Source organism: Hemibagrus wyckioides, linkage group LG29, assembly GCF_019097595.1.
Source record: "Hemibagrus wyckioides isolate EC202008001 linkage group LG29, SWU_Hwy_1.0, whole genome shotgun sequence".
NCBI lineage: Eukaryota > Metazoa > Chordata > Actinopteri > Siluriformes > Bagridae > Hemibagrus > Hemibagrus wyckioides.
Window position 1 is genome coordinate 9,367,919 of NC_080738.1, and position 25,384 is coordinate 9,393,302.

The 25,384-nt window shown below is 37.5% G+C and overlaps 1 protein-coding gene across 5 annotated transcripts in view; it reads right to left on the reverse strand.

Annotated features, from left to right (window-relative positions):
- The window catches only part of LOC131349345 (collagen alpha-1(XIX) chain-like), a 90,941-nt gene that overhangs the window by 42,917 nt on the left and 22,640 nt on the right, over positions 1 to 25,384 (reverse strand). For all 5 annotated transcript variants that reach the window (XM_058384951.1, XM_058384950.1, XM_058384953.1 and 2 more), the window contains 16 exons: positions 23,332 to 23,361; positions 23,169 to 23,195; positions 22,676 to 22,729; positions 16,547 to 16,582; positions 11,677 to 11,712; positions 9,236 to 9,298; positions 9,068 to 9,112; positions 8,927 to 8,959; positions 7,954 to 7,992; positions 7,347 to 7,391; positions 7,043 to 7,078; positions 6,531 to 6,575; positions 5,285 to 5,338; positions 4,407 to 4,460; positions 3,382 to 3,462; positions 4 to 45 (listed from right to left, as the gene is read on the reverse strand). In XM_058384951.1, coding sequence (XP_058240934.1) covers positions 4 to 45; positions 3,382 to 3,462; positions 4,407 to 4,460; positions 5,285 to 5,338; positions 6,531 to 6,575; positions 7,043 to 7,078; positions 7,347 to 7,391; positions 7,954 to 7,992; positions 8,927 to 8,959; positions 9,068 to 9,112; positions 9,236 to 9,298; positions 11,677 to 11,712; positions 16,547 to 16,582; positions 22,676 to 22,729; positions 23,169 to 23,195; positions 23,332 to 23,361 — 720 coding nt within the window. The remainder of the gene's footprint in view (positions 1 to 3; positions 46 to 3,381; positions 3,463 to 4,406; positions 4,461 to 5,284; positions 5,339 to 6,530; positions 6,576 to 7,042; positions 7,079 to 7,346; positions 7,392 to 7,953; positions 7,993 to 8,926; positions 8,960 to 9,067; positions 9,113 to 9,235; positions 9,299 to 11,676; positions 11,713 to 16,546; positions 16,583 to 22,675; positions 22,730 to 23,168; positions 23,196 to 23,331; positions 23,362 to 25,384) is intronic.

The window sequence follows — 25,384 nt, forward strand, 5'->3', positions numbered from 1 at the left end:
CACCTTTGGCCCTCTTGATCCTCTTGGCCCAGGTACTACCTCTACCTATCAAAAAGCATGTAAAATCATATTATAGGGAAATCCATGCCTTAGATACCAACCAACTTTAAGTTAAACAATGGGAAAATACAGCTGCAATGGCTTGGTGTTCCAATTTCTAAAGAAAAAAAAAAATCATTATTAGAATAATTTATTTTCATATAATACTGTATTTTTTGATACTTGGATTTTTAGTACTGTGCTAAATTAATTCATGTAAGTGTGAATTTAAGACTAAAACCTGTGAACTGTGTATTTTGCTTTACTGTTAGATTTAATTTTGTTATCACCAGTATTGGGCAGTATTACTGCAATAATATTACTTTTCCTGGTAACGAGTAGTGTAAAAAGTTACAAATAAAATCTCAGTAATAGCATTAGTTACTCCCTCAAAAAACAACTTGTTACTTTTATTGACACCAGGGCAAACACTGATTTGAAATCCCACAGTTTATATCTGTAGTTGTCGCACGTGCACACGTCACTATTAGCAGCACCATAAACAGTAAGCTAGCTAGCTTGGAAGTTTACGTTCAGCGGCTGGAAATATTCCCATTACTTTGACTTTATCCAAACGAAAGGTGATAAGAACATTATTGTAAAATGTATTTTGTGTGCAGGTAGTGGTAAGACTCTTTCCACTGCGAAAAAAACACCACCTCAAACCTCTTAAAACACTTATTAAGACAGCACGACAAAGTTAACTTAGTGGAGACACACCCCAACAAAAATAAGCCCTCTGTGGCCTCGGAACATGGCTGTAGCCCTTCAATGGCTAAACAACCAAAACTGATTTAAATCGTCGACAGCAGTCTACAACAAGCAACAAAGAACTAATGGAGCTTGTGGCTGGATATGTGGTGGATGAAGTGTTGCCCATTTCCACTATTGATTCTCCGTCTTTCAGACAGATCATTGGGAAAATACCGCTCACGGGCACCAGCGCACTCCCTGGTAAAAAGTCATTTACAAGCTATCTAGAAAAGGAACATGCATTGATGGAAGCTGAGCTCAAGAAAACATTTCAAGATGTAGAATATGTGGTTTTAACTGCTTTATTAATAATAAAATAAGTTGTTTAAAAGAGTGTCTTGTTATCGGTTTGAGCCAGGTGTGCTTTTCTAGCCAGTAACAGTAGGTGCATTTGGAGGAGAGAGGGCGTTTTTACTAATGAGTAGGATGTAAGGGAAAAGTAATATAACGAATAGTGTAATGTGTTACTTTTGACAGGGAGTAATAAGTAAAGTAATAATATTACTTTTAAAAAATGTAACGAGTAATATATTACATTTTTTGAGTAACAAGCCCAACACTGGTTATCACAAAACTAGATAAAACTGAGGATTTGGGCTCTATTTCCAAAAGCATTTAAATGTTTGAAAGAAGACGTGTTTTGGTAATGTTTACTTCTTTGTAAAGGTTCAATCTCTGTGATTCTTAGACAGGTGTATGTTAAATGGATGAAACCATTTAAATTGTTAGTTTTAATTAAGCAGTAATGTGTGTGACTCCATCTGTGGCAATTGTTACCAAGCATTTTTAGTAGATCTCACTCCATTATATTTTTTTGTCAGTGCAAGGAATTCTAGAGTTCCCCTTGCTGGTAGGGATGATGATGATGCATGATTAAAAGAAAAAATAAATAAATCTTTATAAACACACTGTGGTCAAGTGCCGGTTTTGGAATGGAGACAGGATCTGAGGGGATCAATTGGCAAGGATCACACACTTCAAAATACATGGCTCAGTAACACTATTTACTAACAAATGATAAGTAAACCTTTTCTGGATTTCTTCAGCTTTTAAAATTCAAGATAATTGGCTTTTTGATGAGACATTTTATTGTGTCATAGCAACACAGTTATTCCTCACCAGCTACTTCCTTTTCTCTTGTTTCTTGCTTTCTGGCACACACACACACACACACACAAATACACACATATAGGCTTGTCTGTGCTAGCACATTATTCCCACATAATCAAGGTTTTGAAGACCAGTTTCTCCTTTTAATAACATGTCTAAAGAAAGTGCTCAGAAATGTCCCACCTCTGTTCAACCTCCTACCATCTGGAGCATGCTCCCAGAGTGCACCAGGTCCACAAAATTAAGGCAAAAAAAAAAAAAAAAAACCCATAAAATCCTACAAACTCTCTACATCATAAAAAAAACAGGTCCCAACCTTTACCATGACTGTGTTTCTTCAAAGCATTCAACCTTTTTGCCATAAGTAATTATTTGGTATTTCTATGCCTATGGTAAACATTTTTTCAAACAATTGGCTGAATATGTGTAAATAACATTGCCAATATACTTCAAAATTCATGCTGCTGCTTATGTAGTCACCGCAACAGTCACCGCAACAAATACAAAGGAACCAGTTGCACTGATAGCCATAGATACAAAAAACAAAAGATGAGATGGTATGATTTGGACAGTGGTAGTTCAGTGGTTAATGCATTAGTGAGGGGTTAAGGTACCAAGTTGCCACTACTGGGTCCTTAAAGCAAGGCCCTTAACCCTCAACTGCTCAGACGTATAAATGAGATAAATGTAAGTTTCTCTGTTTAAAGGTATCTGCCAAATACTCTAAGCATAAAAAAAAGTAAATAGATCATGATCATTTCCTGCCCTTGCCCATATTCTTCATTTCCAATCATTCTGATAAAAGTTGATGATTGTTCTTCTGTCTATTTAACTTTAAAGAAAAAATTCTTTAAATATTCCTTATTAAGAATGTACAAAATGGCAGTGATCTGGTTTTTATATAGAGAATTCCAAATGCTAATTTGAAATCCATGAAAACATGTTTTGCTAAGGCTGGTTTGGAAGACCTTGAGTAGCTTGAACAAATGCTCGAGTTTAACATGGATGAACACCTCTGAGATGAATTGGAAGGTTACTGTATTCTAGGCCTTCTTTCCTCACCAGTGACCTAAAGCCCCACAGCCTCATTCCAACATCTGGTGGAAAGCCTTCTAGTAAGAATTGAGGTCAACTTAAAAACTAAATCTGGAAGAGGATGTTCAACAAACATCAGATTCCACACACTTTTGGCTATATAATAGGTATTTTTGGCACACTGGCTAGTTGTGAGACAACATATTGCAGGGTCTAAGTCTGAGTTCGTTATCAATTAGTTTTTAGTTTCAAAAACTAATTAAAAATGTTCTTAGTTATATGTACTGTTCTGTAAACCATACTTGAGACATGAGCCATAAAAATGATTGATAGTGGACTTTTGTACATTGATGTATGCTTTATTGTTCCAAATCTGAGATTAGGCTAAAAGAGAGAACTGGCCTCTCAAAGAATGAATTAACTAGAGTAGCAACTCTTACTTACAGTATAACCAAGTGCTCCAACTCCAGGCTCGCCTTTGGGACCTTTTGGGCCAGGTGGCCCTTGGATTCCACCAGCATCTCCCTGCGCGGGCACACACACGCACAATGTGTATATTCAGCAAATGTTATATTTGTTGATACATAATAAAACATTTATCATCACTTAATAGTTTACTAAATGCATGTATTATTTAAACTTCATCTACTACTGTATTATCCTACAACCACAGAATATATATCAGCAGTGAGTACAAATTATGAGGACTGTTCACATTCACGAGGCAAAGAGGCTGTAAATGTAACTAAAGTTCTGGTTTTCATATTTTGTTTTCACGATACATATAGGTGACAAAATAAAGGACAAACAAGCCACTACTATCTGTGGGGCCAATACCATCTGTTAGAAAAGCTTCACTGAACCTTGCCATAGATTCTGCAAATCTCAGGGGCTGTCATAAAACAATGGAACACTATGCCCCCAATTGCTGTTGCGATGATGGTCATGATAGACATTGTCTAGCACATCAGACCAAAATCCCCATAGGTGTTCAGCAGGATTGAGATCTGGGGAATTTGTCATAGCAGATTAGCTACATTGTTTTTGTCAAACCACTGTCATCAAAACCATTCAGCCTTTATCATCAGCCTTTATGCCCTGTGAACAAGACATATTTCATATTGGAAGACACCAATCCCATCAGGATGTTTCATCATAGGATAAAAGTGATTACTATTGATCTGCAGTGACTCTTGCTCCATAGGGACCAAATCTGTGCCAGCAAATTACACCCCACAGCATAACACGGTGATTGTTTTTTTCCTTTCATGTGTCACCCATCTGTATACACATAAAATCAAATAAAACTCAGAAAGCTAGTTCAGGAAGTGCTCTTTCGAGGAAATCTGAGTGAAGAAGTAATTATTTAATGCCATTTAATGCTCATATTAAGCATACAGGTTGTCTCTAAGTGCCTGCCAGTCTACAGTGGAATGCTGGACTGCTCAAGGTTCAGGTTTGCTGTCTACCTTCTGTCCTTTCTCTCCATCTCTCCCTGATGGTCCTGGCTCTCCTACTAAACCCTGAAAATTAAGAAAGAAAAGACCCAACAATCAGGCTCCTGTGTCAAAAATGTCCAGTCATTCAACTGCTTCACAGGGCTTGCATGGTAGGTTGTTCAAACATCCTTTCTAATTATGTAACATTCTGCACGTTAGTTAATGTGAATAAGTATATGAAAAAGATGAGGACTGATTTATGCTACTTCAAGTGCTTCTCTGTGAACACATCAGGATTTTGTGCACAGTTGCTTACACAGAAAAAAGTATTCACAATGTGTACCTGCCCTATAGGGGTCAGTGTCACATTAACTACACTAGAAATTGATGAATTAGACAGTGAAGTGAAAAGTCTGACAAATTCTGTGTTTCACTGTAGAACATAATCACTTATAAACCAAGTTAATTTCACACCAAAAAGCATTTCTGGAATGTGGTCACTTGTCTATATTTAGCAGTATTAGTGGCTTTTGTATTAAAGCACTTCAATATAATTATGCTGCAGGATTAAACTGGCCATTATAATGAACTACAGCCAGTAGAAACTGCCACACTTATATTTAACAAACTTAATATTCACAAATAACACAACAGCAAAAATGTATTTTTCTGTAAATAATACTGTCATACGATACTGTGATCACATCTCAATGTGTGCATAGCTTTGTGGGCTCAGGAGGCAAGACACAGAAGTATAAACTCAGCTTGACACATTTACATCCCCTTTAATTTATTTTATTCTATCTTATAAAAAGTGGGTGCACCACTGTTTATATGTTCTTGTTTTGTGTCTTGTATTTCATGTAAGTTTGTCAATATGAAGAAGGTATAGGAGTGTTTTTACTTGCCTTATCTCCAGGAAGACCTTGATGTCCAGCAGGGCCTGGTAGTCCTTCTTTGCCCTGTGCATAGATCAGTTTTAAAGGCATTAGACATGCAGAAGCTATTATGGCATTTAAAAAAAACATTTTCAGTTATTGATGCATACAATAACATACAAGAGACCAGGCTGTTAAAAGAACAATGTTGGTGGGGTGGATGGGTATTTTAAGGGTAAAGATGTGGAGGATGTGGTAGCTTAGTGGTTAAGGTGCTGGACTGACTGGAAGGTTGTAAGTTAAAATCCCAGGACCACCAAGCTGCCACTGCTGGGCCATGAGCAAGGCCCTTAACCCTTAACTGCTCAGTTGTATAAAGTGAGATAAAATGTAAATCGCTCTGGTTAAGGGTGTCTGCCAAATGCCGTGAATGTGAAGAACACAAGCATTTGTGCGAAGTGCAGTTAAGTACACATTACACTAATTTTAAGACAATTAGCAGCCAGTTTGCGCAGGTTTTTGTCTGTAATGCTTGGTCAGTATTGCCACATGTTCAGTTATCCTTCAGAATTCATATGATTTTGAATTGCTGACAAAATGTGGAATAATAGAAAAGCATTTTAGGACCACGTATGGCAATCAACAGGTTTTAATACTTAATTTTAAATTAACTTTAATACTGGGCTGCTTTTGTCTTGCAGCTGCCTTCAGTGGGTTTTAATACTTTTTTTTGTCCACCAGGCAACTTTTGTTTTTGTCTTGTCTGGGAATCCTCTCATATGGTTGATATGAACAGCCAACCATACTACAAACTGAATACATTTTAACTATTACCTTTATATGAAATAATTTTTTCATTACTCAGTTATCTTTTCAGTAGGGTAAATTCAATTAGGGAAGCCATTGCATATCATATCATTACCTCCATCTAAAGGACCATTTTTAAATTATCAGGAAGATCCCTCTTAAATGGGTGATGATGACTGGCACTGATGCACAATGTACAGTGTTAAAACTTATTGTATTACAATCGCAAAATACAATAAAGCCCAGCAGTTTCTGCTCTTACCACAACTCTCCTTAAATCCTGTTGATACGTGTGGAAATCACCTGTATCACAATGTCCCCCATTTTATGCATCTCAATAATATACAATTTTTGAACTGGGCTTTGTTCCATATCTGTTTTGGTAGATGTTTGCATTGTGTTCTGTGTCTACTCACTTGCAAAATCAATGAATGCATACTAGAAAGAAGAGACATATATTAATACTTACCTGCGGACCTGGCTTTCCCATTTGTCCTGGCAATCCATCATTTCCCTTCATAAAGCAGGAAGAGCAGATTGATGAGGTCAAGTTTTTGAGCTGAGTTTTTGTTTTGCTATAACATGATGACATTTGGTTTGAACTTAGAACATGGCACTTTTAATGGAGAACCACCCAGTCTTTAGATGAGCAAAAGTCTTGAAACAGATATTCATAAAGTTATTTGTTTGTATAAAATCAGTAAGATATGGGACAAGCTAATGAACTGTTTATAATGAACCATCATAATTAGGAATTAAATGTACACCAACAATCATGCCACAGTTAAAATCACATTGTCACAATGTGATGTGACAGATGTAGCTGTTCCTAATAATGTGGATGGTGTGAACAGTGTATAAATGTATATATTTACATAACATAAAATGGAAAGAAAGATTTTATATGAACTAATTTTGTATTGTTGAATTTTGTATTCACCCAAAAGAAATCACATTGGTCAATGCTTTGTTTTCTTTTACCTTGACACCTGGCAGTCCAGGAATGCCTTTTTCACCCTGGTTAAAAAAAAGGACAGAAAAAAATAAGCAGAAATCTATTTTCTGTTGTGTCTTTTCTAACTGTTTTCTAATCCTTCCCCCATCTTTCCACTTCATGAAACCAGCAATCAGCTGAGATTGTACTGAATCTTTTCACAATACTGAAATCAAGAAACTGCATTCTCTTTATTATAGATGTGCTTTGTACACTTGATTTGAGAGAAATATCATCATTACAGTTAAGTGCTCTGTTACTAAAAGAAAACTATCGTCTATGCACACTCACCAGGTCTCCCTTTTCCCCTTTCTCACCCTTTTCCCCTGCTTCACTCTAATGTGATAGAAAGAAAAGAAGGTTAGTCCGCAGTCTTTAACAATATTCAATGTTGTGAAAAGTCCCCTTTTCAATGTTTTTCCCTTAAATTAAGAAATACATGACGGACATGCAAATACCTTTTAAAAAAAAAAATAAGATAAAGAAAATAGCTTTCACAACAACACCATTTTTTTCTGTATATAATTTATTTTGAATTTGCATGTATACTATTTCCTTACTTATGTAAAACTACCTTTATAATTACATTGTGTCTAGATGCCAATATAAAACAAGTTATATACAAGATATATTAATTATAAAGGAAAAAGTTCAAACATTTTTCAGAATTTCACACACGTTCACACATTTTTGTAATATTTTTCATTCATTATTTATTGTGGATATCAGGGTTAATGTGATAGGAAACCAGTGATTTATTTGTAATCCCATCAAATCAGTCTCTCTATCCCCATCCAATCAGATTAATCCAACAAGAAATGTTGAAACCTTCCTTAAAGATATTTTATGGATTAGGAAACAATTATTGTAGAATTAGTCTAGAAAAGAGTAAACTTACTGGTACAGAGAGGTGTCTGAGCCCATGCGCTGTCATCACCTGCAAGGCAGCACAGACCAGACAGCACAGACTAGACCTAGTCCTATCCTAATTTCACATTCAGTTCATATGGACTATTGATATATTTTATGACTTGATGAAAGATGCTGAGATATCATTGATAATCAGTTGTTTACTAGGCTATGATACACTGCTTTAGTATATCAACAAAATATCATAAAAATCTGAGAATATGAGAATAATACTATGTTTAGTTTATCTAACTTCAAGAGAAAAAGCAGTTTCTATCCACCTTAGAAAATAAATACATTATTAATATCAATACAAAACTATTATTGGTAATTGGTATTGTATTGGTATTATAGGGTCATTATTGATAATATTATAATAATATATTAAGTGTCCCAATTCTGCTGGACTATACTGGCTAAGTGTATTTTAAAATAATAAGCCATGTTATCACAAATGTTTGCCATTTTACATGGCTTGATCTAAAAGAGAGGGTACTAAATTTGTAAGATTAGTAGTAGACTGTACTGACAACAACAACCAACGTTTCTCAGCCTTCTAAATGTGGAATATTATTCTTAATATTAAATCTCTAAGCCAGACTGTTCTGGAAAGAACTGTAATATGGGGACATCCAATATTATATAAAATTCATGTAGCTAACATAGTAGCAGTAACAGTACCTGCTAATGCTACAATTTTGCTGAAATCTTTGGAGGTCTGTTAAGCTTTAACTGCTGTTGTCTACTGTAAAAATCAGTCAAATCTATGGATACACTTCCTCCATGAACGCCTGATTAAACAGGAATTTCCTCCAAATATAGAACCCAATCACAACTCTTTTAATTATGGTCATTCCATTAATGGTCGTTTTATGGGCATGTGTAATGTAACTGGAATATGCATGTTTATATGAATGGCTTTCTTTATTTTTGTTGTGTGTGTGGACTTAATAAATACTTACTGGGCCTGGGGGTCCTCTGGGGCCAACTTCACCCTAATGAAATAATGAAAACAACACATCAAATTACATTAAAAGACAACAGACCTGTTTTTTACACAATTGCAATATTCCCCACTTGCCATATTCACTCAAACATGGTACCTTCTGTCCTTTAGTACCAAGGGCACCTTCTTGACCAGGCTGACCCTGTGAGGGGAAGCAGTTCATGTTTTATACCTAACTGGAAGAAAGTTAATAGAAGACTCATTTGTGCTTGTGTTGGTGTGTATGAAATACAAGTTAAAAAGAGAAAGTGTATGCATCACATACTGCATCTCCTTTCTCCCCCTTTTGTCCTATCTCTCCCATTACACCTGGGTCTCCTTTCTCCCCCTGGATAGAGGAAAAAAACAAATATGAATAGTGTCAAATACCTTACCTGAATTTTGCCTTCACCAAAATTGTGATTTTCATGACTTTTTATTTCCTGTTCTTTACTATTTTCCACACCTATTTTCCTATTTTTCTTTACCACTGTATTATTTTACAACAATAACAGAACAAAAAAATAAATATTCTGTTGATTTTTCATAGCAGTCTTGGGATGCTTTTCCAGTTGTATATATGGATACTTTAATTGTTCCCCTATTATATGTTATTTTATTATTTTTCATTGCTGCCAAATAATATATTTACAGATCCTAAGTATTTACTAAATGAGTACAGATCAAGAAGGCAATAATGAACTTATTTTGTATATTTCCTTATCCCAATGAAATTAATTTCTGGTTATGCCACCAGCAGAAAAATGAAAGAACCATTTTAGCCACAAGAGTGACTTTCATGAAGCACAGCATATAGGAGTTGATTTTAACCTGTTTTTAAGAAGACAAAGCCTTTATTTGTCACATGTACTTTACAGCACAGTGCATTTCTTTTCTTCACATATTTCAATTTATTAGGAAGTTGTGGTCAGAGCACAGGGTCAGCCATTATATGGTCCCCTGGAACAAAAAAGACTAAGGGCTTTGCTCAGTCTTACTTTCTAATCAGTAACATAAAGCCTTATTTACTGAGCCACCACTGCCCCATATCGCATTTCAGATCGTGGTGTAACCAGCCATGGCCGACAGCAGAGTGCACATATCAAGTGAAAGCTATGTGTCCTGCACAATGATCTCAAGACAGCCCTCAGCTGCTGCATGTGCCACTGTATATCATTACTGTAAAAAATGATCTAAATAGGCAGAGTCATACACAGCCGCTGGGGCTCCACACAAACCAAAAGAGAGAGTTAAGAATTGGTGTAACCCAAAAGGAGTGGAAAAGGCCATTTTATTCATGGGATATTGAATTCAAGGGGATCTGCTAATACCCTTCATGAAATGCAGTGTTGAATAAAAGCGAGCCGCACCTAACCTATCAAGCAGTTTAGGCTTTGGTTATGCACAGAATTTTGACTTTTCAATATTCCACACAGAACTGCAGGAAAGTCTCAATTGATAACTGCCCAATGTGTTTTCTCTGTGATCAAGAACATATTGAATTCCGTTTATACTAGAAGAAGGTCCCTCCTCCCAATTTTCCCTAATGATGCTGAAGGCTTGCGCTGGTAAAATAATTCAAAACCCTGTGGAGGCTTGCAGACCCTTTTGTACTGCAAATAACAGAGGCTTGAACCACTTATCCCAATTATGTGCATCACTGCAAACAAACTTACAAACATCATCATTTTAAAGTGTTTGGTTAAACCAAGGCTATCTGTTTGATGATTTTGTACCCAGTTGTGCATGTCTGATTTAACCCCCAGTAATTCGTGAAGCCTGTGCTCTATTCGTGATTTCATCTCGTGACTGATACAGATGGAAATCCCCAGAGGGGATTCCCTGGAGAGAGAGGTGGGTGACACCCTCCCCTCTCTCCTGGTCCATCTGACATGGAGCTGTCATTGACAACCCAAGCAACCAAAGCTGTGCACATCCCACACAAGGCAACCTCACTGCAGGACACATCCATGGACATTTCCTTTAATCAACACAGAAATACTGTCCATTTGGTCCCAATAATCAGTGGATGGGTGAGGCAGGGACTAACTGCCACCTCAATATTATGCTTTTGCCCCCTAAATTGAATTGTGATTGCCAGTAATGGGTATTTTGTAAACATCCTCACGCACACACCTCACCTTCACCCTATGTGCTGCAGCCTAAGACATGAAAAATGCCTGCTTCAGGCCCAAATACTCCCGCATTGTTGACTGGGAGTTGTAGGGCCACAAGCTGGGCTTCTCCAAACAATAGAGGCAGAAGGCCCACTTAGACTTTGGCTAGCCTGTCAGCAGCACACTCGACAAAGGCTTCTTCGTCAGTACAAAGTCTTAGTAATGTCACAAATCAAAAGAATTTTCACAAAATGTATAGTTCTTTTTAAAAATACCAATCATTTACTGAGTACCTATTTATTTATTTTTAAGATGAAAATCTCTCTATGGCTTCACTGTAATCTCACAAGTTATTTCATGTCTATTTGCTTTGGAGACCTGCTATGTATGACACTGGACGGCCACTTAAAAATGCTTTATGTGTATTACCCAATGTGTGCATTTTATTATCTAACCTGTCAAAACTCTACAGGTAGTTACTTAACTTGTTAAAATGCCAATTATTAGCATGCTTAATAAAAAAAGGAAGCAATATAACATATATACCCTATACACAATATACCCAATATATATATACAGGCAAACATTCACACCAGATAACAGAGCTTACCTTGATGCCTCCACCTTCAGATAATCCAGGGGGTCCCTGCGTTTTGGGGGGAAAAATGTTGAAAATCTCTAATTGTTCAACCAAAATTTTAACTTAAAAAATTCAACATAGAAAAGGCATAATTCTCAATTCGATCATGTAATATATACCAACACTAATCTGCCAAGTTAAAAATAAATAAATAAAGAAAGAAATATAAGGGGAAAAAAAAGTGTAGGCATGTACTGACCTCCAAACATTTCAGTCTATCTGTAAGAATAGCCTTTTTTGTTTCCAAATCTTGTTAAAAGTGGGTCATTTATCCTTTAATATAAATCTCAATTCTTCCAGGTCCAAAATGTTTCCTAATTCCCTAGCCCACATCTCAGAAGTGGGGATAGCATCTGCATGATGACCTGTGTTTTATATCCATTACAGAAAGCATCCTCTGCTGCCAGAAGTCTAACATCAGGCTCAGGTTCCTGATTAATAGAGTACGCATCAGAAAGAAATATAAATCTCAGAATAGCTGAATTTTACTACATGACCATAAAAAATGAAACAGGGTGCCTACTGACATTTTACGCTTATTACAGTGTGGAGGAATTATTAGATACATTTTGTTAAGTTTTGATTTGGAATAATACTACAGTACCTTAAACTGAATCAGATGATGTCTCGCATTCACAGAGCATGTACAGTATGTATATTTCTCAAGCATTCACTCCACCTATTGTCATGAATGAACCCATTTCTTCATCCCAATCACATTTTATTTTTTCTGTCCTTTTGTCCACCATTCTTAATAGTAACTTATGTAGTTTGATACGTTACCATTTACTCCAGGGTGTACATTAACAACTGTCTCTAAAGTAGGGTTCAAACTCTAAAGTTTAGAATATGTTCTAACAAACTCTAACAAAATCTCTGACATGTAGAGAAAACATTACAGAGCCAATGTCATAATGTTTTAACTGCTCGAAAGAACTAAATGTTGCTTCTTTATAAAGACCTTGAAATGTCAATATACTTATGTTTCCATTGAGAAAAAAACTTATCGTGTGATCCAGAAGGAAAAGCATGATTATTACAAATTGGAGTATCTAGCTCTATGTCTGGAATGTTTAAATGTGCCTTAATTTGTTTCCATATTTTAACTGAATTAGAGATTACTATATTTTCGTTGATTTTTTTCTAATATATATATATATATATATATATTAATGGAACTATTAAGCAGGGCTGATATTGAGATCTTAATGGAGCTAGCTTCCTTGATTACTAGCCATTCTGATTTGTCACCCAACTTTACCGGAAAGATCTTCTTTCACCATGCCATAATATTTAAATTAGCTGCCCATTAATAACATTTAAAATTATAATTAAATACTCCTAGATTCTTGGGCTTATTTAAATGTTTCTTGTTAACCCTAGCTGTTTTATTAGCCCAAATGAATCTGGTTATAATAGATTCTAGTTGTTCAAAATAATGAAGGGGGATAAAGGATGCAATAGCTTGAAATACAAACAACAATCTTGGAAAATACAACCATTTTATAGCAATAATCCTACCTACCATAGACATCATACCATAGATGTCTCCCAAAAGACAATATCATCTTTAAGATGATCAACTTTCCTTCTCCAATTCAATTGTAACAATGTTTTAGGCTTTTTAGTGATTATTATACCTAAATATTTAAAGGAAGTATCCACAGTTTTAAATGTATCAAAAAAGTTTTGAGCTAGATCATCAGAAATAGACATCAATTAACGTTTTCCCCAATTTTTCATTAATCTTGAAAAGCTACCAAGTTCAAATAATGGTGAAACTGAATTTTTTTGGGTTAGAAATGTATAAAAGTATCGTCTGCATACAGTGAGAGATGTAGGGGTCTGCCCTCAGGCCATGTCCACACGTAGCCAGGGGATTTCTTAAAAACGGAGATTTTTCTTTGCGCAGTTTAAGGTATGGGATTTTGAGGAATTGACGTCATTGTCTGTGTGCCATTCTCCTTGATTTGATGTGAGCTTTGTTTATGAAGATATTTTGTTTATGGCAGACAGACGTAAACTACTGACTGTGTTAACGTTGTTTACTGGACTTTTTACATGCGTGCACATACATGCGCAGTTACTCACACATTACGGTAATGAACAGAGGGCCGGAATGTAATACGGAGCTCACTGCTGCTGCATACAGAACTCCCACAACACACACCAGGCACACAGTGATGGAGGTTTTGGACGAGACCCGGTCGGACTTCTACATTCTACAATGAAATTTTCGCATGTCAAGGGCATCGCTTTCACGTGACGCGCCATTGTTGTTAAACTACCGGTAATGACGTATTGTCTAGGCTTGTGATTGGCTAGGCATGATCCTGACAGCACTTACAGGGCGTTTTGTGTTTTCATGTGGACAAAGATATTTAACACGTAGGTCGTGTGGATAGAAGAATAATAATAAAAAAGTAGAAAAATCTCCGTTTTTAAAAAATACCCAGCTACGTGTGGACATGGGCTTAGTCTCTATATGTCCAATGTTGCCTAATACTAATGGCCAGTGGCTCCACTGATATTTCAAATAAGAAAGGACATAGAGGGCATATATATATATATATATATATATATATATATATATATATATATATATATATATATATATATATATATATATATATAAAAATATAAAAAAAATAAGAGAGCACTGCAAAATAATCAGTTTCTTATGTTTTTTCTTACAGGTTCATGTATTGGTGAGATGAACCGTTTTGTTTCATTTTTTTGTGAACTGCTGATAATATTTCTCCCAAATTCAAAATTTAACTATTGTCATTGCCTTTAAATATACACTCGAAATAACAACACATCAAAATAACCCAAGATCATGCAGTATTTGTGGAGCTTTAATAACTCAAATAAAACAAAATGCAAATAATTTGTAAACAAATTGTGTTAATGCTTCGGTTAAATAACATTAAGAAATCAGTATTTGGTGGAATAACCCCGATTTGCATGCGTTTTGGCTCCATGATCTCCAACAGTTTTTAACATTGCTGTTGGGGAACTTTATACCACTCTTTTTGCAAAAAAGCGAACAGCTCAGCTTGATGGTTTGTGACCATCCATCTTCCTATTGATGACATTCCAGAGGTTCTCAATAGGGTTCAAATCTGGAGATTGGGCAGTTTTTTATTTTTTTTCTAGAGCTATATATGTATATATATTTATTTATTGTGACAGTACACACACCAATGTTAAACATGCTGTAATGGAGAAAAAGAAAGTGTATTTCTCTTTAGTAATTTACTGTGCCTTTTCCTGCTTGGGTAAAACCTAGAATGTTGCTTTTGTCCATGAAGCTGAATGGTCTTTTTCACAGTTTGTTCAAAATGGAAAGTTGTGCATTATCACCACCTACTGTTTTACATTACTAAAGAACTTATGTTTCAATCAGAATCTAAGCTAATTTTTGGTCTTTTATAGTCTGCTTCAATGAAAAGATTTGAGTTCCTTATCAGTACCCAAAACAAAATTCAAACTACAGCTGACCCTTAGGGTACAAAGGGAATACCTGATGGGCTTTGGAGAAAAATGTGTTCCCGTTAGTGTTCTAGATTCACACATTTCCACGAAACACTTACTGTTGATTTGTGATAATGGATGTGATTGTGATTAGGATTCTTGCACTTATTTCCATAAAGACCAGTAGCAAGTGTGCCATTATTTATTTGCAGTACAATTCAATTTTATTTGTTGTACAACTAACCAGTGTGTGTTATTCTTTACGAACCAGTATAGCAGATCTTCACTGGTAAAACACATATGTGGCAAATGCCCTCTCTACCATAGGCATTGATCTCAAGTCTAGAATTTCATCATCTGTCAGTATGTCTGTTCTTTTATCAAGTCACAACTTCGGTGCATCTTAAACATGCATGAGTGCTCATATGTGAACATGGTACAGTTTGAATAGTAATAGAGGTTTAAAAATGGTATGAACTTGCCCAGCCATACTTGATGAGGAACCAACATTAACACTCGCAAGCACTGTTCTTCAATGTGCTGTTGCATTTCTGCTAGTAGCTCTAGAATTTGGCCAATAGCCAGTGCCATCTCCTCAAATCTTTCAATGCAGTAATGCCACTGTCTACTTTTCTGTCATATTTGCTGTTCACTTTACTTCCTTGCTTCACCTTACTAGAGAGCAGTGCTGTCATAGCCTGTAAGTCACTAAAGTGTAACAAACCGCCTGCTGTTCACCAGCCACACCAGCAGAGAGACCTCTCCCCCGAATATTGAACTGTATCCGGTGACTTTGTGGGGATTTAACCGGCATGCTAGCCGTCTGGTGCAAAGTATTGATTTAGAGTATCTCTTGTTTTGCCTTGTTTGATTTTTGTGTATGATCAATATTTGCTGTTTTGGATTGCGATTTGGATTGTTTGCCATGATTGTATAGCTGATTTGTTTATTGCTTCATTACATAAAGTTAGGGAAAGGCTCTGTAAGCAGCCATTGTAAATGCTTAGGTCCCAAACAATTTGGTCATTGATCATGTCCATTATCTAACTTGCCTTGGTGCCCTTAATGCTGCCTAATCAGTTGGAAAATTTGACAAAATTTCAACAACAACTTAAACAAGCTTTGAGGACTTACTAATGATTTTTTTTGAAAGATTAGTTACTATTTGTGTATGGTACCCACAGTGCTACACACACAACTTAAACATGCTGGATATGTTCAGCAGTATAGTCAATTTGCTTTAACACACTCTCTCTGATGGTGTAGATTTTTAAAGTAAGTTTAGCAAAAATCAATAATTATAGCACAGTGATCAGCAAATGCTGTTATCGTAGTGAAGTGAAAAAAAGGCAGATACACTTACTGGTGGTCCTGGAATACCAGGCCCCCCTCTGCGTCCCTGTAAGAAAGAAAAATTATGTGAGAAATAGAAATCAAAGGCAGAGAGTGAGTTTGTAAAAGTCTCACGCTATCATTTTACAAGGCTCATGCCTTGTAAAAGGTTTACACTGGCTCAATGTTTTAATGGCAAGAAAACATAAAGAGCCCACAACCAACATAATGATCCCTAGCAACAGTCTACCATGTTACTAAAATAATGTCACTCTGTTTTTCCTCAAGGGTTAATTGGATATTTAACATTTATAGCTTATCTAAGGGAAAGCTTAACTATTTTTTAATGGAAAGCCTAGGGGAGTTTTATGTGGAATCTTTAAGGGTTCATCCGTAAATAGATACCAAAATACCCTTTCGTCTGTTAGCTGGCACACATGACTTGAATGTTTGGCATCTTTCTGCATAGCTGTGAGCATAACACTGTTTCTAAGCATCAAATGTGATTTATCAAGTTTTGTTTGTGCAGTAGGATGTGCACATATTTAAAAAAGGGGCAGCAGCCTCATCAGAAGTACAAGAGGAACCTGAAAGAGGGAAGTAAAAGATAGATGCAAATAGCAGGAGAAGTACAAATGACGCCACTCTACTATGACTAATTTAAACATATTTGGTAGATTAGTTATTGATTGTTGGAGACAGGTGGCATAGATGTTATAGTGCTATATACAATCTTACAATAGAAACTTTTAAGGATTGACTTGAATTAAGCCTAATTTGAGGATTTGGCTCATGCAGCCTGGAAAAAGGATAAACATGTTTTAGGGTCTATGAGAAACCATGCTTTATATAATGACTTGCTCATCAGTTGTTAGCCCATTGCAAGATTACTTGATCTCCATTCTAGGGCTTTTAGCTAAGGGTAGATTTCAAAGAAAAACTGGAGACAGGATACACTAGCAGAACCCCTGGACCGCAACATCTTGTTAAAAAAAAAAGCCTTTTTTTACTCTATTTGTGACCATTACTTTTGGGTTGTTCTGAGCCCTGGCAACATTTCAGTAACAAAATGCACAGTTTACACTCTACATATGCAGCTGGCTACATAGATGACATTATTATCTATAGTAATGATTGACAGCAGCTCCTGCAACATCTGGGGTCTATCCTGAGGCCACTGAGACACACAGGACTTACAATGAACCCAAAGAAGTGTGCAATTAGACAGATGAAAGTACAGTGTCAGGGCTTCCACTTGGGCCTTGGGCAGTTATGTCCCCAAATTAATAATACAGGCCCAATTGTGGCCTGTCTGAGACCCAAGTTAGCTCTTGGGGCTGCCTGGTTATTATTGTAGATTTGTGCCTATCTATTCAAATGTTACCAGTCCACATGCTGATCTCACTAAAAATAAAGTGTCAGATCTGGTTCAGTGGATGGAGCCATGCCAACAGGCCTTTACAAGGCATTCTGTGGCAGATGCCTCTTACATTCTCTTAAATTCTCTGTCCCCTTTGTTTTGCAGACAGGAGTCTGGGAGCCGTGTTGACCCAGGTGGCAGACGGGGAGGAGCCCCCATGCTGTGCATTAGCCTCAAGCTCTCTGTGCAAGATTGTAAGTACAGCACCATAGAGAAGGAGTGTCTAGCCATCAAGTGAGCAATCCTCAACCTCTGTTCAGACAACATCCTACCCTATTCACTCCAACGCAAGAGGGATGCCAATACATGGACAGTTTATTTGTATCTGACAAACCCTAACCCTGGTCCACAGACCTGGGTACAGGTGGCTGTGGCAAAGTTCATATTGAGTTCAAACATGTTTAGAACAATGGGTTCTATTCCACCTGTTTCTTATTCCATAAGTACAGTGGTGCTTTCTCAGAGGCTCCAACCTTAACTTGCCAAAGTCTACACATCCTTGTTAAAATTCTAGGTATTTGTTATATTTAAAAAAATTAAACCAAGATAATTCATGTCAGAACTTTTTCAAACCTGAATGTTAAATTACAACATATTAAGGACAAACTAACAGAAACTTGATATAAGAAAAAAAACTTTAAAAATAAACTACTTACATAAATGTGCACACCCCTTAAATACTAACCTGAAGGTTAAGAGTCTTTCAGCTTGGCACATCATGACTTATTTATAATTTCACACTCTTTCTTGTAAAAACATTACATGAAATTGTGTAATCTCTTTTAATGTTGCAGTAGGTCTCTTGGCAGCCTGACTGGTAAGTTTTTGTCATGGCCTTTTATACATTTTTGAGAGCTGTCCTGTTTTTGGTGTTTAGTAAGGAGTGTGCCATTCACCTACCTCCAGACAGACCTGTGCGATTGAGCTCCTGCCCAACACCTCGCCCCCCAAGTGCAGGATTTACCCTCTGTCCCTTCTGGAAACCCAGGCCATGGAGGACTACCTTGAAGAAGCCCTGGCCACAGGCTTCATACAACTTTCAATCTCCCCAGCAGCCGCGGGGTTCTTTATTGAAAAGAAGGTTAGAAGACTGAGGCCATGCATCAACTACTTTGATGCACTCTGACCCTAACCCCGCTTTCATGGCCGAAGTCGACACCTCTTACTGCGAAATAGGAGCCGTGCTGTTGCAATATCCTGGAGCACCTAGTAAATTGTTACGCTGCGCCTTCCATTCCAGAAAACATTCTGCAGCAGAGGCTAACTAAGACGTGGGAAATCAGGAATTATGTATCAAGGAGGCACTAGAAGAATGGAGGCACTGGCCGGAGGAAGCCCGCTGTCCTTTTCAGGCAATCACAGATCACAAGAACTTTGAATACATTAAAAGTGTGAAACATCTCAAACCACGCCAAGCCAGATAGGCACTGTTCTTCATTAGATTTTACTTCACTGTCGCTTGAAGTGAACAAAGAACAGCAAAGCTGATCCCATAGGGTCATTATGACTCTGTTAACAAGAGTCTAAACCCTAAGCCCATCTTGCCACCCATCTTAGTCATCGCCCCGGTCCAGTGGGATTTCATGGAACAAATCCAGTGTGCCCAACTAACTGAGATGCCACCTCCAGAATGTCTGCCCACATGGCAGTATGTGCCTACAAACCTCTGTCAAAGAACTATTCAGTGGGTCCACACTGAACCAAGCTCGGGGCACCCAGGGATCAATAGGACTACACAACTGGAACAGAATGCCATCTGGTGGCTGTCCCTAGCTGCCATCATGATTTGCTCCCAAATCTATTTGCTCCCAAATCTATTTGCTCCCAAAACCCCAACAACTACCTGCAGGCCTTCTGGAACTACTACCTATCTCACAGTGTCCTTGGTCTCACATCGCAGTTGACTTTGTGACTGACTTACACTACTCTTGCGGCTACACGGCTATTCTAGTGGCTATCAACTGCCATCAAGGTCTACCCACCACCATGGACAGTCCAGTCTCTATTCAACCACGTCTTCCGGAACTATGGCCTCACTGAAGACATTGTGTCTGATTGGGGGTACAATTCACATTACAGGTCTGGAGCACATTTGGTGAAAGACTGAATATGTAAGCCTCACACACCCTCAGTCAAACAACCAGACGGAGTGGTTAAACCAGGAACTGGGCCACTATATGCACACATATTGCAGCCAGGAACAGCAGCCTAAAACTTACTGAATCAATCCTCCAGCGGATTCACGCCATTTAAATGTGTTCTTGGCTACCAATCCCTGTTGTTCCCCTGGTCTGATGAATCCTCTGATCTGTACTGGCAATCGATGACTGGTTCCGTTGAAGGCACCCTCACCCACAGTATTGCCCATGGCAAATGGTCTGCTTGTCAACAAGAAACCTACATCTGAAACTCCCAAGTAAAAAGCTCAGTCTGTGATATCAGACCCTTTAAGTCGTCCTTACACACCACCCTGCACACACCTGCTCACACTGCTCCTGATACCAGCAGCACTGACACAGCAACTCCACCACTGCTGGACGTGTATGGTTCTCCCGCCTCACTAGGTAGACAATCATGACACCCTATGGCTTCTATAAGTAGCCAGAATTTTACTGTACATTTCTGGGCTTAATATTTAAAGTACAATGTTCAGAAACAAATTTTGTCATGACTGGCTCCTTTGCATTCATTTTTCACTGCACTCTCTTGAACCATTTCCATGTACTGTGTTTGGCTTGAGGTTATTTTATAGTAGTGAAATTATTTTTGCAGATTTGTATTTGATATATTTACATGCATTTTTGAAATACAGTAATAAAAAAATCAATAGTTTGATTGTGCTTTAAATGTGACAGTAATATACAAAAAATGTCAAACTTTTATTTTCCAAACACTGACACCAATAGTGATTTGTAGGGAAAGCTGTACACATGCTTTTAATGCTGACTGCATTTACAGTCCTGGGAAAAGAGAGTATATCTTAATTTCTATGTTTCTATTTAGCAAAGTCTAACTATTGAACCCAAGCACACCAGGAAATTAACATCTGAATAACTAAAAAAAGAACTGGAATGGTCAAGTCAAATTTCAGACCTCAACCCAGAGTTGTTACATTGGGATCTTAAGAGAGCTGTGCCTAAGCAAATACCCTCAAACAATAATTAACTGAAGTAAAGTTGTAAAGAACACTGGGCCAAAAATTGGTTATCCAAACTAAGTGGTTTCCAGATTCCTTGAAATCACTTTAGCTTAACGTGACCATATTCTGGGTAAGAAAGCAATTACGATTCACATCAACATGCTTCTGAAACAGTGTCAAAGGCTGCTCTAAGAGACTGTTCTGGTCAACAACATCCATTGCTACATTTGACTTGGTGGCCAGAAATAACTGAAACCTTATGATCTCTCTGGTCACTAAGAAGCCATGCAAGCCATCAAAGAGATTATATAAATAGAGCTAAGTCACTAACAAAACAAACTTATGTACTATTAATGATGTATTCTCCATACTCCAACAGATTAGATTTTTTTTTCTATCCCATTGGAGCTAAAGACAGAAGAAAATGGTACAATAAGGGCCTTTGCTATTGTTGGTGTGGCATAAATATGCCTGGCATTTATGCCTGAAGTGCCCAATCATAAACCATACCTGTCAAGGAGAGTGGCATATTAGGCAGCAAGTGAACAGTCAGTTTCAAAGTTGATGTTTTGGCTGCAGGAAAAATAAGTATAAGGACCTGAGTGTCTCTGACAAGGGAAAACATTATTTAAGACCAAGTACACCACTTTATTGCAAAGGTATTTCCTGATGGCAGTCCCCTTGTTAAGCAGATTAATGCACCCCACCACACTGTAAAATTGTTTATGAATGGATTGGGGAACATGACAAGAGTTCTAGGTGTTGATTTGGCCTCCCCACTGCTACTGCTAACATCTTGGTGCCAGATACCACAGCACACCTTTAGAGGGCTTGTGGAGTCCATGCCTCAATGGCTCTAAGCGGTTTTGGAGACACAAAGAGGACCTACTATACAATATTAGGCAGGTAGTTACTGCTGATTTAGTGTAAATATAAATAAATAAATATCACGTTACTCCAGTCTGTTTCCTTGACTGTCTGTATCAGTTTCCTAGCCACAACTGAGCTGTTTTTATTACCTGTTTCACTCCAGAAAATACAGTTTAGACTGCATCAGTGCTAGAAAGTTGTCGCAACAGTAAGTGCTGAAAAGTGCAATTTCAAAGTAAAACATGTTTAAAAATAACACCATGCTCGCAGACTATGTTACACATGTTTCATTTCAGTAAAACAAATACTGTATTTAAAACAAAAATAAAAACTACAGTGCTACAAAGCAACATTGTCTATTACTAACAAAGAAACCATTTACACTATCTGATGAAATCCAAACTGGTTAATAATCCTTAAGGCTGGTTAGATATATATTGTTCATTCTAGGAATTTGACCACATTTGGTCATCTAACCATAAATCACCTTTGGAATAGTGCACTAGAGGAATTTACAATGTGTTCCATCATTCACACTTTTGACCTTCCTGCTAATTCAGGCTGAATTTTCACTGAGCACTGCTTATGGCAAAGACCACATGTATTCACAAAATTACTCTTATCTAATTTCACAATACACTTACAATCAAACTGATTTAGAAGTGATCTGCTGATGGCTACATCAAACACAATGTCACCACACAGGCAGTAATTTGCTTCTGTTTACTCACCCTTTTGCCCTCTTTTCCTGGGGCTCCCGGTGGACCAGGTAACCCAGCTTCTCCCTAGGGAGGATAAAGGATTTCAGGTATACACAAGCATATTTCATCACACAAATTCATAAATTCTTGCATGTCAGAGTAAAGCAGTTACTGGTCAGGTTTATAGCAATAGTAATTACCAGACCCCAGCAAAAGTTCTGGCTTGCCATTCATGGACAGATCTACTGATGTTCTGGTTAAGACAACGACTGATGCAAGACGTTTGGGTACACCTGCTAGGAACATTTTTGTTATATGAATAAAAATCAGAATAATCTGATGTTGTCTAATATTCCAAAAGACTAACTGCAGTGTGAATTTTGATCAAGAACCAAGTTTGTTTTCTACCTGTGCTAATTATAGCTACTGAGCAATAAATGTATCTGTATATGATAAATTATTTGGCTGGAGTGTTGACCAATTTGCTTTATATTATTGTATGTGCTGAAAGAACACAGCTTACCTTTTCTCCAGCAACACCCGGGGGACCCTGTCAGAAGTTTTTATAACTGTGATTTACTGTTTGAATCTGGAGGAATATTTATTTTATTTATTTTTAATTTAGGCTTGACTACAAATACATCAATTAGAAGTAGTGTAACAGTACAAATATAAAATGCAATTACCTGGTCTCCTTTTTGACATTCTTTTATATTCTGCAATGAGGAGGAAATTAGATAGGTGAGATTAGAAAATGAATAAATAAACAACATAGACTTACCATTACACAGTTTTAAACTAAAAAGTCAAAGGAATTTAAGATACATTTCCCTCTGGATGTGTTGTACCAACAAGGCCAACTATGTTGTTTTGATTCACATTGATGATATTTGTATTTGTGATCAAAAGATGAGTATGAGGCTATGAAGTTTATTTAATTTATAAATATCTAAGCTTTCATTTCCTGGTATTTCCATCTAGATGTAAACTTAGCCATTTGTCAGGTGATCAAAATATTGGTACATGTGTTTGACAGGTGTCTGTTGTTGCCTAGGTGTGCCCTGTTATTAGCATGATTGTTTAAAAAATGAATAGCTCTGAATGTCTAATCTTGGTGTGACACTTTTGTTTTGCCTGCAAAGACTGCATTTGCTGGTAAAAAGATAAATAAACATAAAGATTGGAGAGGTGTCTATGGGAGAAAAGCAAGCCATTTTAAAGCAGAGAAAAGATGGGAAATCAATTTGCACAAGCATTGGCCATAGCCACTACAACAATTTGGAATGTCCTGAAAAACAAAAAAACACTGGTGTACTAACAACACATTGGCCAAGGAAAACAACAGTTTATTGATGTAACTAATTATGGAAGCAGCAGAATGAATTAAAAAAATGTAAACACCCAATTAGCTCAAGGAGGTCATGTGACGAAGCAGCAAGAACATAAGTATGGGCATAGACAAACACCAAATCATACACAGAGTTTCCTGAAGATAAAGAAGCTGATGTGAAGTATGTCTTGTCTGTCGACATTAGGAAAAAAGAAACATATAAAAAAAACTAGCCATTTAAAATGTGTGCATCCATGTCCATGCTATATTATGACGGAAAACATACATTCTCTTTGTGTTTGTTTGGGTGAGCAGCATGCACAGTTAGCTGTTGAGGAAGACCAGTCATCTCTGCCAGGTGAGCCATGAAACCTGACATCTGAGATTTAGGGCTCCCCACCCCACCCCCCACCCCACACACACACCCCACCAGTTTCCTTCAACAGCACTGTCTTCCCCACCACCTACAGTGTTTTGGGGCAGTTGTGCCCACTGCAACACCCACTCATTCATACCATAGAGAAAGGGTACAGAATCCAATTTGCCTCCTGTCCTCCCACTTTTGTTGGGCACGTGCATATTTTCATAAACAACCAGACAGAACACAGAAGATTCCTCAGACTTGCTTTCGGGGGGTGAAGTGTACTAGTATTGTGTTCTCCCCTTCAGCCTTGCTTTTCTCCACACACATTCACAAAATACTCAATTATATAGATGACTGGCTTATTTAAGTCCAGTCAAAAAGATATGGCAGTCATACATTGAGATGTCATCACTTATGCACATTGTTCAAGCATGTGGTGTAACTCCTCTGCTCTGCTAGTCTGCTTTGGTGGCCGCAGTAAAGGCAATCCTTGCTCCAAGCAGCATCAAATATACACTATATTGCCAAAAGTATTCGCTCACCCATCCAAATAATCAGAATCAGGTGTTCAAATCACTTCCATGGCCACAGGTGTATAAAATCATGCACCTAGGCATGCAGACTGTTTTTACAAACATTTGTGAAAGAATGGGTCGCTCTCAGGAGCTCAGTGAATTCCAGCGTGGAACTGTGATAGGATGCCACCTGTGCAACAAATCCAGTCGTGAAATTTCCTCACTCCTAAATATTCCACAGTCAACTGTCAGCTGTATTATAAGAACGTGGAAGTGTTTGGGAACGATAGCAACTCAGCCACGAAGTGGTAGGCCACGTAAACTGACGGAGCGGGGTCAGCGGATGCTGAGGCGCATAGTGCGAAGAGGTCGCCAACTTTCTGCAGAGTCAATCGCTACAGACCTCCAAACTTCATGTGGCCTTCAGATTAGCTCAAGAACAGTGCGCAGAGAGCTTCATGGAATGGGTTTCCATGGCCGAGCAGCTGCATCCAAGCCATACATCACCAAGTGCAATGCAAAGCGTCGGA